Source organism: Apteryx mantelli, chromosome 4 (genome assembly GCF_036417845.1).
Source record: "Apteryx mantelli isolate bAptMan1 chromosome 4, bAptMan1.hap1, whole genome shotgun sequence".
Lineage (NCBI taxonomy): Eukaryota > Metazoa > Chordata > Aves > Apterygiformes > Apterygidae > Apteryx > Apteryx mantelli.
Genome location: NC_089981.1, coordinates 38,939,497 through 38,952,529, shown reverse-complemented (window position 1 = coordinate 38,952,529; position 13,033 = coordinate 38,939,497). Strand labels below are relative to the sequence as shown.

At 36.4% G+C, this 13,033-nt stretch overlaps 1 protein-coding gene across 1 annotated transcript in view; it reads left to right on the top strand.

Annotated features, from left to right (window-relative positions):
* The window catches only part of SHANK2 (SH3 and multiple ankyrin repeat domains 2), a 328,166-nt gene that overhangs the window by 282,807 nt on the left and 32,326 nt on the right, over positions 1 to 13,033 (top strand). Inside the window, exons 17-20 of the mRNA XM_067296273.1 lie at positions 6,056 to 6,191; positions 8,914 to 8,994; positions 9,345 to 9,353; positions 12,152 to 12,172. Coding sequence (XP_067152374.1) covers positions 6,056 to 6,191; positions 8,914 to 8,994; positions 9,345 to 9,353; positions 12,152 to 12,172 — 247 coding nt within the window. The remainder of the gene's footprint in view (positions 1 to 6,055; positions 6,192 to 8,913; positions 8,995 to 9,344; positions 9,354 to 12,151; positions 12,173 to 13,033) is intronic.

The window sequence follows — 13,033 nt, the reverse complement described above, 5'->3', positions numbered from 1 at the left end:
TTGAAATTGTCTGAGGTTTAATGAATATTATAGGTACTTAAAATACCATATAAATCCTCAACACTGGATTTGGACCCTTTTGACTTTCCTTGTCATTTGGATCCCCAGACTCTTACCAGCAAATGTACTTGTTCAGTGCTTTCCTGTAATACACAGGGAGAAATATGCTGACTACAGAATTTGTTAAAATTTGCTTTGTGCAGAAACTTTCCTGGGTAGGCTATTCACCTTAGTGCTGTGACTGTGCCTGTTGGTGATACTGGTTACAATACTGATGACAGAAGACAAGAAAAACTTCACTGGTAAAAGCCTTCAGCATTCCAGGCTGAATTTAGGGTTTTCAAACATGAAGCAAATAATAGGATTTCAGACACTAAATATACTTGCAAGTGCAAATTTTGGACATGGTCTCAGGTTGTGCTAAGTATTGCTTTGGCCCATCATTAAGAGATTAAGAGCAGCACAACCATAGACCCCAAGACCAGTTGCTGGTTTTCAGTAGATTAAACAGTCTTGTAGCTGAATCCAAGATTGGTCTTGAAGATACAGTAAGTGACTGAATAGCTTCCCAAAGATTGTCTAGGTAGGTCACTGTGTCTTTCTTTGTCTCACTTTTTAGTCTACAGAATAAGAATGCTTCACAGATGGTAAATTCATGCTGGTTTGTGAGGTGCTCAATGTCACGCGCACAATTATGTAGTTGCTTGAAATGCAAAAGTATGTTCTGAGCCTACAAAATTATTTGTGTGCTATTTATTTTGCTGGTACAAATTGTAATTGGGTTAGCATGTATTAACTGTTTACAAAAATGGTGGATTTTTAAAAAGTGTGTAGGCAGGAGTTGCATGTGTAACAGGTTTTGGGGTTTTTCAGTTAGTTTAAAGGATGGGAAGAGCTTCTGAGAAGCTTATTCTGAGAAAATGTGTATTTACAACTGCAAGGTGAATGTATTCACCACTGCACCGATGCAGTGACCATCATGAGCAAAGTGACTGAGTTTTGTCTCCTTAATTACTGTTGAAAATGAGTGACTATATTTTTCACTGAGAGAATGTTTAGATAGTGGAAGGGATTAGGCTGCTGCATGATGCATTGAAGAAATTAAGATTTTTTTTATTAATAGAACAAAATCTACAAAGGTCTCTTTCTTTGGTAGTGTTTTTTCTTTTGCACCTTCCTACGGGAAGGCTGCTATGGTGAATATGTTCCAGCTCATGCATTTGCTATCCTACAATGTGCAGGTTAATCTTATTTTATTTTGCAACCCATTGCATGGTTATACATTCCAGAACAAAGCCCTTTTATGTAGCCCAGCCTGGTATCCAGAAAATCTACCCCCACATCTGTAGGAGACCCTTTAAGGCATTGTTTTCCAGAAAATCCATATTTTTAAATAACTGTATTTGTTCTTTCCTGTGCTAGTTATGCCATATGTGTAAGCCAAATACATGTATTTACACTGTGAAGAGTCTGTTTACAATGAAATATTGCATAGTGCTGGGCTGTGGCGAAAAAATGGGGATCCAGCTGTAGTTTGTGTGTGGAGTGATGTTCTATGAAAAATAATACACTGTTTTGTTTTCTGAAAGATGTGGAAGCACATGTTTTTTGTTTTGTGTGTGCATGTAAGTTTAATCTTCAGGAAAGTCCTGAACAAATTTCAAGGTAATTTATCTCTAATCTTGCTTCTAAAGTACTGTACTGCCCTGTAGGCAGTATAGTGATCATTTGGTGGTGTGTGAATATGATAATTAGAAATGAAGTAATGAATTTATGCTTATCTATGCCTCTCATTAACACCTCTCTGGCTGCACTGACATGGATCTAACTGTGGTCCTCTCTCTTACTGCATCATATTTAAGCTCCTTGTTGCTTTGGGGATTATCTAGGATGTCATTGTTGTAAAGATAGGCCGGGAGGAAAGATAACTGCTTCCCCACCTCTATGCTCTTATCAGTCATCTCACTTTAACTACTACTTCTGCCTTCCATCTTTTCTCTTCTGTCTGTGTCCCATCCTTTTCTAAACTACTTGCATTTCATAGGCTGTTGTCATTCTCAGTCTGTGCACTTGTCTCCCATGTTAACAAGACTGTAAATTTACCTGAACAGGAGCATCTTTTTCTTCGTAAAGTTCAGGAGAAATCTGTGGAGTTACAGATGTCATGGGTGTTCATATATCATCATTTGTATATAGGACTCTTGCATGTAGGAGATGTTTCACACAGAAAAAGATTAATTACTTGATTGATATTTTCTTCTTAGAAACCACTCTGTTTTCCCATAATTTTCTATACTTGAATTAAGTCTCATGATCTTTTTAATGGATTTATGGGTTTTAGATATTGCTATGTATTAATCTTCAATAGCATAAAGTCAGCGTGATGGACCTGGATATTGAAGATACTGAAATTTATGATGGTCAGTTGTCTTTGACCTTGGTTTATTCCACAGTTTTGTATTATCTCTTGAGAAAATGCCTATGTTGGAGAGAGAACTCTTTATTCTTGGTGCTCAAAGCTTTTTGTGCAAGAGGCACATTATTGTTGATCACAGTCTCGCTTCTGGAGTTTTAAGAAGCCACAAGCCCAGACTGTGAGGGATGCCGAATGCAAGCTTTACAGTGCTGAACTGTCTCCAGCCTTCTCTGACAGGTTACTGGAGAGAGCAGAGGACATCTGCTGTGCTCACAGGGGTCTGGGGCAGTGAGGGGATACCCGGGCACGTTGAGTATACACGGTGGAAGGAAGTAGTGAGACAGGTGAAAAATCCTAATATACATAAGAGTGTTCTTCCCTTTGAGCACTGCATAAATATTTTATGCATACCCAAAAAATAAGTTACGCTTGAGACAGCTCTGCTTCCATTTCAGATTATTTTTAAGGACATAGGGGCGTATATGAGATTGTGTTCTCTCTCAAACTGCTTGGGAACTTCTGAGCCCACTGGCCAGTTTTAACATCAGGATGCCAGAGGTTGAGTTTCAAGAGTACCATGTTGTGCAGCTCTTGTCAGAGTTGAGAGTGGATAGAGGAGAGCTGTTCAAATTAATGGCTGTCCCAAGGGAAAGCCTCCAGCGTAAGCTGAAAGGAAGCCGTTTTCTTCACTTCTGTCTCCTCGGATGACCAGCTGGCATTGATGTAGCATGGAACCAGCTGCAGCACATACCTATTTCTATATAATCTATTTCTATATTCTTGCCTATTTTTGAAAGACACAGGAAAGCTTAAAGTTCTGTGAAGGAAAGTTTTGGGGAAGTGTGGAAGGAAAAGAGGAACTTAAGGTTTTGCAGGGACATATCACAGAAAACATGCAGAAAGAGTTGAGTTATTGAAGCAGAGGAAGAGAGAGAATTTTATGCCTTCAGACTGACTTTGCTAGTTTAACTCTTTATGAAACATCTTTCTAAACACTTGGCAAATAAAAGCAAAAATATTTTTATAGTATTTCAAAGAATGTGATCGCATTCAATACCAAACAGGTGCTATTGTTAAAGGAATTGGTACAGATGAAATAGGTATCTTAAGTATTTTACTGATTGTAAAAATTTACCTTCTTGAGCTTGTTTACAAAGCCTAAATGAGATACGGTAGTCACCTCCGCTGCCAAGGCTTGAAGGGGAAGCAGAGAACCGGTATCATCACATTATTCATACCTGAAAAAGTGTTGCACAATAATGTCAGACTCAATCTACCAGACAAAGCTGTCAGAGCTCCGATATGGTACTATTTAACACCCGGTTCTACAGTCATTTGGCTTTAGTATAAAAGATTGAAGAAGGCTAAGAGAAATAGAGAATCTGTCACTGAAATCCTAACTCCTTAAAAGCTGATGACACATTATCATTTCTCTGTAATCATGCTACAGTTTTACCCACTGAGGTGCTAAAGAGGATAAAGATGAGGTGCCACTTTGCTGATTTCATGATTCCTTTGTTAACAAATATTTCTGTAATCTCTTTAAGTCAAATAATCTTCAGATCTCTTATCAATATTTTTATTTTTGTAACAGAAATCTTTTTGGTACCAGCTTTGTAACTATGCCTTTTCAACAAAACTGCTATAAACAGTCGATTAGAGGTTCTGTGTCTGAGATGGTTTTAAAAAATGTCTCATATATTTGCTCTTGCTCTAAATGTTAAATATCATCATTGCACATAACGATGAGAACAGATGGTATGCTGCATAAGCTGTTTATCATTTTATACATTTATCACTTTAGTAAAGTGTACATGTGTTTGATTAATATTAACTGTTGATTTATTTGGAGGTCTCCGTTTATTTTTTGGAAAACATTAGGGGATACATTCTAATGCATACTGACTTCAACCCTTAAAATTTAACTCCAGTAAAAATATAGTAGATCCAGTCAGTAGTTTTTATTTGGATACTTTTTCCCTGTGGAAAACTGTTACCTTTTTGAGGTTTTAATACTGGCAGAAATTTAGGAAGTAAAATGATAATTCTGTTTGCTAAAGTGTTTTAGGCCCATTAAATGTACATGCCTTTGGCCCAGCTAAATAAATATCGTGTCTTGGAATTAAATACCAGACGCTTTTAAGGTGCAAAATAAAACAGCAAGAGTCCTATTCAAACCAACATTTTTTTTTATATCTTCCACCTCCAGAATGAGAGAACTTCATATTTGCCTGCTCAACAGGTCTGGATGTTCAGCATGTGTTAATGTGTTAGACCTACATCATTTTATGTGAAACTAAAAAAGCATCTTAAAAAGCGTCTCAGACTTGCGGACATAGCACATGGATGGTGCTTTGAAACATTTGACTGCAGCGGTGTATTGAAAATATGCTTTACTGAGAAGTAATTTCATCATAATGCATCTTGTCTCATCTAAAACCTGAAAAAAGTCAAGATTTTCCTTTGATACAGTGGATGAAAAAACGATTTCAAGTTGGAATGAGTCTCCTTGTGCTTGTTGTTTTGCTAAATAGCAATAATTTTTAATGAGAGATTTTGCTCTAAGCTGTAAATTCTTTAGTGTGTGAGATGCCATGCCTGTCAGAAGAAATAGAGGAGGGTAAAAATGCTTACTTTGAAAATGACTGTTCATTTTGGAAGGCACAGAGTGATCTCAGTGCAATATAACTGAGTCAGAACTTGAATTTTGGATAAAGATCAAATTCCCAACATGTAATCTGGCAGTATCTCTTCTTCACTGATTCCAATTCCTTAATATCTTCTGTGTTCAAATAATGCATGTGGCACTTCAGTCTTATATACAGCTATTGGTTAGATTTCAGATAACTTTCAGTGACTCCTTACATATTGAATAAATAAATTACTGTTATCCACATTGTTAGTTACAGATTTTATTAATATCACTTTCTTTTATGTCTATGAATTAATGTTACGGAAGGAGGCATACAGCAGAAATGATGATGTAGCACAGGGAATTACTGGGGAGAGTATACATTTTAAAGTTTAATGTTACAGAACTAAGCATTGGTATGACCATAACAGCTGGTCACGGTTTCATGAGTTAACTCATCTTTTTCCATGAAGATTTTCCTGGACCACTGTTTAGAAACATGCAGAATGGAAATGCTGGGAAACAAGGGGAAGAGTGCATAGAATAAAAGAATGCCTCTAGAGTGAAAATGTTAGTTCCTGGATGATCTGGAAAAAAAAAAAAACTTCTAAATATCTCATCAGAATGCGTATAAACATTTGTGAATAGTGCAGTGGTGAATAATGACTATAATTTAAGAAAGTAGTTTTACTGTGTGAATTATAGAATTGTAGCGCACTAATTGTAGGAAATAAATAATATGTAAAGGGAAGGACTTGGTTGAACTCATTCAGTGGTTTTTTTAAACTAGCAATTATAAAGAAATAAGATACGTATTCCATGAAAAGCTAGCTTTTTTTTTCCTCTTAACATGTCAGCTATCTGCTGTTTCTTAAAAATAGATTTTTATTAAAAGACAGCAATCAGAAATTCTATAGCTTCCTGTTCTTTCTGACTTCTGCTTTTAAAACTGAAAGACTAGAATTTTTCTGAATTTTGAGCTGAAAGAATCTTTTCTTTCTTTACAGGTTAATAATGAGAACGTGGTGAAAGTTGGACACAGGCAGGTGGTGAACATGATTCGACAAGGGGGCAATCACCTAGTTCTTAAGGTTGTCACAGTAACCAGGAATCTTGATCCAGATGACACAGCTAGAAAGAAAGGTACTTTTTTCTCTTTTCCTAACGGAGTCATTTTGGTGTTGCTCCAAAGAAAGCAGGGTATGGACAAGAAGTTGCTGGCTTATAACTTGTGATTTACAAATTTCCCTTTTTAAATTTGCAATGCTCTTTTGTTACTTAGTTTAGAGTAACTTACCTCTGTTGACTTAGGCATATATATGTGACAAGAAGGGTAGCATTCTCTTGTCATGTTTACTATCAAATTTCATTTTTGTGGATCTTTAGGCAGTGATGTTTGAAGTTCTCATAGCCAGACTTCTTGACATGAGTGTCTTGCAGTAGGGAGAAAAATCGCAAAGAACAGAGTATCTTTTATTAATGAAAATTGTATGCAGAAGGATGGGATTTTCAAATGTATTTGACATGGGGTTAGTTTGACTCCTCTTGAAGTCACTGAGAACTTAAAATTTTGCAAAATAAATGTTTAGAAAGGACATCTGTAAAAATAAGAAAAGTAACCAAAATATGTAGACTAAAATTCTAGTAGAAAAACAATACATTTCAGTGGGCAAATCACTGTACCTTGGATTGAAAACAGAGGATTTGTTCCAACCAGAGAAAATCCCCTCCTCCTGCTGTTAGTAGAAAAGACGCACAACTTTTTTCCTGCCATGTGGCCCCTAGTAAGAAAGCAGCTACTCCAAGAAAGTTTAGCGTAGCATCACATTCCACAAAGACTTTGAGAAGGAATTGTCCGGATACAAACCGGGAAACGTTTTTTCCCAATTTAAAAGATTAGGGTTTTTTTATATTAACTTTAATGGGGTTTATGGGATAACCTATATAATAAGACTGGACTAGTCCCTTAAGAATTGCAGTATGGTTTTCCCCACCAACTCCTCCCCACCAAAAAAACTTCATGCAAAAAATACTTCCAAAAATGGATTTTGAACTATTTCCTTTGTCTTAGGTGCCTCTGAGTTTGCTCAGTTAAAAGGTACCCTGCAAAGTCATTAGATCCTCACAGTTATCATTAAGCAGAAAAGATCGCTGCTACTCACTAATCTTCAATACAGTAGCATCACATTCCTGTTCCTCCCGCCAGTTGCTCCACGTTAATCACAGTTGCGTGGTTCTTCAGCACAAGAAGGGCTAGAAACTGGCACCCACAGGCTCCTTTGTCCATGAGTAAAACTCTCTGTCCACACTCTAAGGGTTCTTGACATCTACTGCTTAAAAAAAAAAAAAAAAAAAAAGTCTTAAAGTAAATTATATCCAAAGATGGTCTTGCATTATTTTTAGCTTGATAGAATTACTATTTACACATTCTAAGCAAACCTTTCGCCTCTGTTGTTTGGTATGTGTCATACTGGCTTTACATAAAGGAACCTTTGTACACAACTCAAAGGGAAGGATAAAGTGTTTCCTTAAAAACAAACACCAGCTCTTTGTCATCTTTCCGGAGCCTTCTACTGATAATGTGTCATTTGCCAAAAATGTTCACTTTTGAAGTCTTCTCCCTTTTTGATGCAAGCTTGTAGCTTTTCTTACTTCCTGTCAGTTGCTGTTTTAACTTGGGAATTGCGCAGAGGGATTTTGTTGCCATCAGTCTCCTTTACGGTGATGGCAAGTGTCAGGTAGCCATGCCCATTTACCAGTTTGTGTGGTTTCCTTCACAAATTTGTTGTCACCTCTCTTGTTGGGCAAGGACAGAACTCAAACTGGAGTTACTAAATGTGGGACCCATGCGGCTCTGTATCTGGCACTGAACCTGAGTTACATTTTTGCCTTCTCATGACACGCTTTCAAGCCTCTGTAAGTAGGTGATGGAGCCTAACAGAGAAAATGATGCTGACCTAGCGGGTATAGTTGCTATGGGAAAATGGTGTCTATTTCTTTCCTCTTTCTCGTCCTTAAATTGGTTTGCCAGCATGTTTTCCAAATGAAGTATTCTGATGTATATTATTAACCAAAATGCTTCAGAATCCTTAATTTTTCCTTGTGTCCCAGGAGCTTCTGCTTCCTGGAAACCTTGCTTTCCTGCCAGCATTGGCTTAATGGCAGGCAGATTCTTTTCTGATGTTACTCGCATTTCTGCCTCCAGAAATGTTACCTCCAGTAACATATTGTCTGGCTTGGTTCTCTTTGAAGCTAGCAGGAAACATTGTATATCAGGATACCCAAGAAACATGCTGGATTTTAGGTTCAGTGCTCGATGATTGCCTTGATATTTTAAGATCAACTTTAAGTGTTATTTATTCTGAGGATCACCTGTTTTCCTAAGTCTCACCATGACTATTAAGATCAGTTTGAATCTTCTTTCTTGTATTTTCCAGATTTAACAGCAGGCAAAGTTTCTTCAAAGATGAAATTAATCTGGCAGAGACTTAGCTGGTCTCCAAGAGATTTTTAGCTATGTACACTTCTTAGAAGGGGGGGCATAACTGCTGTGAGGTGCTTTCTCTAGAAGGTCTTTTTCCTAGTGAAAAATAGAAGTGCAGAATTATTTAGCTTTAAATGTTTCTATATATCCTGTTACATAAAAGCTTACTGATTTGTCAAAGAACCTATGCTAAAAGTAGAATGGTGCAGAAATTCAATACATGAAAAGCATCTGAGGTTTTTTCCTCTGCATGTATTTATTTAATATTACCTTATTTAGTGTGACATATTCTTTTGACCAAATATGAAATTGTGTTTGCAAATATATAGCGTTTGAGATTTACGTTTACTTATATTTTATATCCTTCTGTTTAATGCAAAGCCCCACCACCTCCTAAGCGAGCTCCAACCACTGCACTGACCTTGCGGTCTAAGTCAATGACCTCAGAGCTTGAAGAGCTTGGTAAGAAAGTGTTTTTTGACAAGCATGCTGGGATAATAGAAATTTTAAAATATAAATATATGTTAAATTGATTAAAAGGAACTGCTCTGTGTGCACCAAATAGAACAGAAAAGGTTTTAAGAATGCTGCATCTTTGGAGAGTTCAAATATGCATGATTCGCATGAGTAATTTTTTTTTAAACTTGTGCCTTTACTGCTATGCAAGAGAATGTTTATACTTTTTTGTGCATCATCAAAGTTTGGCACATCTTCTAAGAAGTAATGCCGTATCGTATTTTATTAGCTTTGCTTTCTAAATTTTCAGTTAATCTAATATTGTTTTATTTTAAATTTCTGTGGCCTCTCATTAGTGGATAAAGGTAAGCTGCCAGAAGCTGTTGTTAAAAAGCTGACAGTGTTAAAGCAGCTTCAACTTCAGCTTTTTTTCATTAGAGACTCTGATCTGAAAAAGTGCATATTATGATATCACTTTGACTTCTGTGCATGATATAAACATAATTCTTCTCATTAGTGGTAATAAAAAAGTATTGAGCATTCAGTCTTTTATTTGCTAATTTTAAGAAACGTGATTATAGATTCCTTTGTGTGATCATCTGCATTCTAGATATTTATAATTCCTCAGGAGTTTTGATTTATTTTATAGAAGTAAAGGAAGTAATAGTTCTTTTCTTTTTGGTGTTAATCTGTTAGGTCATTAAAAGACAGTTTTCCTTCAGCTAGACTAACAAATATGTTATGAATGGGACCGTCTATGCAAAGGCAGAAACCCAGTGCATATTTGTATGTGGCTATTCCACTAGAATAGAGTGTTTAGTAAATGATGTTGGGTATAAAAACAAACCATGTCCCTCATTGCAGAATAATACAGTCTATCATACAACAAAGCTCTTTTTCCCACTACTATAATCCTACATTGATTTAAATACTTATATTTTGTAATCATTTTAATTTTTGACATAGACTCATATGAAGGCCAACTGGAAGGAATCAAAGCTTTGTGGATAAATGGCCACTTTTTCCCTCTAGACATCAATGTTTTCTGGGGCAGATGGACCCCATCCATCCTTTATGAGTCAAAACTCACATAGCTGCAGTGGGAGTTCTGACCAAGAAAGGAGCGCTGAACTGGTTGCTGTCTTCTGTGTGGTCTAACAACCACAGGAAGACCAAAATGAAGCATTCTGATTATTTAGATCTAACAAATCGCATAAAATTTGATTATTTTGTGCCGTGAACTTTGGGAGCCTGACTGAAGGTTTCTACAGTCTGTGAATGCTCTGTATTTTTCTTCCAGGATTAAAATGTAGAATTTTTTCCCATGCCCCATTTTTTGGTTTGAGGTGTTTTGATTTGTTTTCCTTTCATGGAGTGTTAAGAGTCTTGGTGGTTTATCAACAAACAGTTCTAAAGGGCCCAGGGGGAGGGAAAAATTTAGGCACCATTTTTTCCCCTTCGTTATTGCCTTCTGCAAGTCCTTGAAGATATTCTTGTATTTCTCTTACTTTTCAAACTTACATAGTAGATACCATTCTTAAAGCAGAGAGGAGCAACACTCTTTTCCAGGGAAAAATAGCTTAATAATAGTAAAGCTACCTCTGCACTGAAGAGCATCGTAGTTTGGCTTACTCTCCCCCTCGTTCGCTGTATAGTACCTGGTCCGCTATTTGTTCTCATCGGCTCTCAGGAACCATTGCAGCTCTTGTGATTAGCAGCCATGGGATGTCCTTGAATCCTTAAGCACATTCCTCCTCATCATCTTTATCCAGATGGGGCAAATGTTATGATGGCAAGACTTTACTGAGCTGAAGACTAGTACTGAAGCCTGCTCCAGAAGTATATGTCCTCTAATTAAGCTGTAGTGATACGAGAGCATGGCACAAATTTTTCTTCTTCCTAAACAGGCCTGTAAACACCAGTTCCATGATATGCTGAACATTTGCCACCCTAGCAAACAATATGACTACTGTTATAAATAACATCTGTAGTCTACCTATTTTAATATTTGTTATGTAAAGGGACTAGTATCAGAAGAAACAATTCTTAAATTGCACAACAATTGAACAAGCTCCCAAAGAGAAAATTTTCCAGCTATCATAAGTTAAAAGTTGTCTTCTGACATAAAACACAGATTGTGTGTGTGTGCATATATATACATACAATTTATATATCTATATATGTATATGTGTATATATTGGACATCCGTATAAACTATGAGAACACCCACATTTTTGATATCTGTTAAACTATTTTATTTAATGAATATGCATTTGTTTCATAAAATATATGTATAAAATAAATAGGAGGTGTTTATAGATGAACACTGTGGATGTTCTCATCGATATATGTGTAATCTTTTCTGAATTGAAGAAGTTCATAGTCTCGATAATGTCTCGTGGCAAAGAATACCACAGGCTAATCATGTGCTGTGTACAAATGTATTTCCTTTTTATTGGTTCTAAATGTGATGCTTTTTAATTTTATTGAACGTCCCTTGTTATGTAGTATAAGAAAAAGATAAACAGAAATTCCCTATTTGTTTTCTCTTAGAGTATATATTTTTGTCATTTCTCCTAGCTAAGCTAAATAATATCAGTTTTTAAAAAATTTATACATCTTGCAGTCTTTCCAGTCACTTCTTTTGTCTGGCTCTGAACTGTATTTGTGGTTTTATTGACATACTTTTAGCTACTTTGTTCTCCATAATATTGAGTGCTATATCAGACCATCTTAGTTGTTCTCTTTCCAATAAGTTAACACAAAATATGGCAGATAATGTGTTAACAGTTCCTTTCCACTTCGATCTGCAATGACATGAAATTGCCCTACCATCATAATCCGTTTCAGTGCCCTAGCATCAATAAGTTGCCCAAATTACTACATTTTAAAAAGAATTTAGAAATAAATTGTATATGTCTCTTGTATCTGCAATGGAGCAATTTCCTATACTCAAGGTATAAACCCTGATAAACTGGGCTTATGCCAAGTTGTTTATCTTCAGTGGTTGGATAGATACATGCACAGTACAGGTTAGCAGGGAGAGACTGACTTCTTAGAGATGGAAGAAAAATGTTTATGTTCAAAATAACAGACAAGGATTTAGCATAAGAAAAATTACCTTCAGAATTGATTCACAGTTCATTCCCTTTCTATTTCCAAGCTTCAGTACGGAAGAAGAAGGGTAAGGGGAAGCATTTTGTCTCTTGTTTAACCTGTTTCTCACCTTTCCATAGTGAAGGATAATAACATAATTGTAAATGTTGACATATGGTCCAGTTTATTTTATGGTGTCGAATGTACATTAGTTATTGTATATGTTTTTTAGTTTTTTAGTTAATAAATTGCAAACACACTAAGAACTAAAGCAGAAGACTACATTTGAAAATATTCCTCCCATTTCTTCCTTTTGTCTCCTTTCCTTCATCTTACCTTTTTTTCCTTCTTTGTATCCGACTCTTTTGAAAACCCTTCCATATCATCTCCTCGCAGTTACTGTGCTAACTGGCGGCCACGGAGACTATGTGGCAAGTAACATAGCCTCAGTGTAGTCTTACGTTAGTGATTCGCTTGTCTTTTTAATGGCCAGACGTTACTCACATAACCACACTGTCTCTGTCTCAGGAAATAGGGATCTTGCACACAACACCTTGACTTTTTGCCCTGGAGAAATGCTGCTCTGCACAATTTCAAGTTTTCAATATAACATCTTCCACACTGTCCCGTATGCATGGAAAACCCTCCCTGGACTGATTCATAAGGCCACTGCCTTCTCCTTGAAATCTCTCCTTAAGACCCACATCCACCGTGATCCCTATTAAGTTATCATCTAAGTAATGATGGCTAGGTGGAGGGGCAGATAGAAATAGTTATGCTGTTCTAGTAGTTTTTGTAAGTGTAACTGTATATATATGTATACAAATTTTGTTTGTGTTTAGCTGTATTTTTTCCATACTCTTGTATGTCATTTTGCTTTCTTAGATTGTAAGCTCTCTTGAGCAGGGCCTGTGTCACTGTACCCGTTTTCATGGCATCTAGCCCAAGG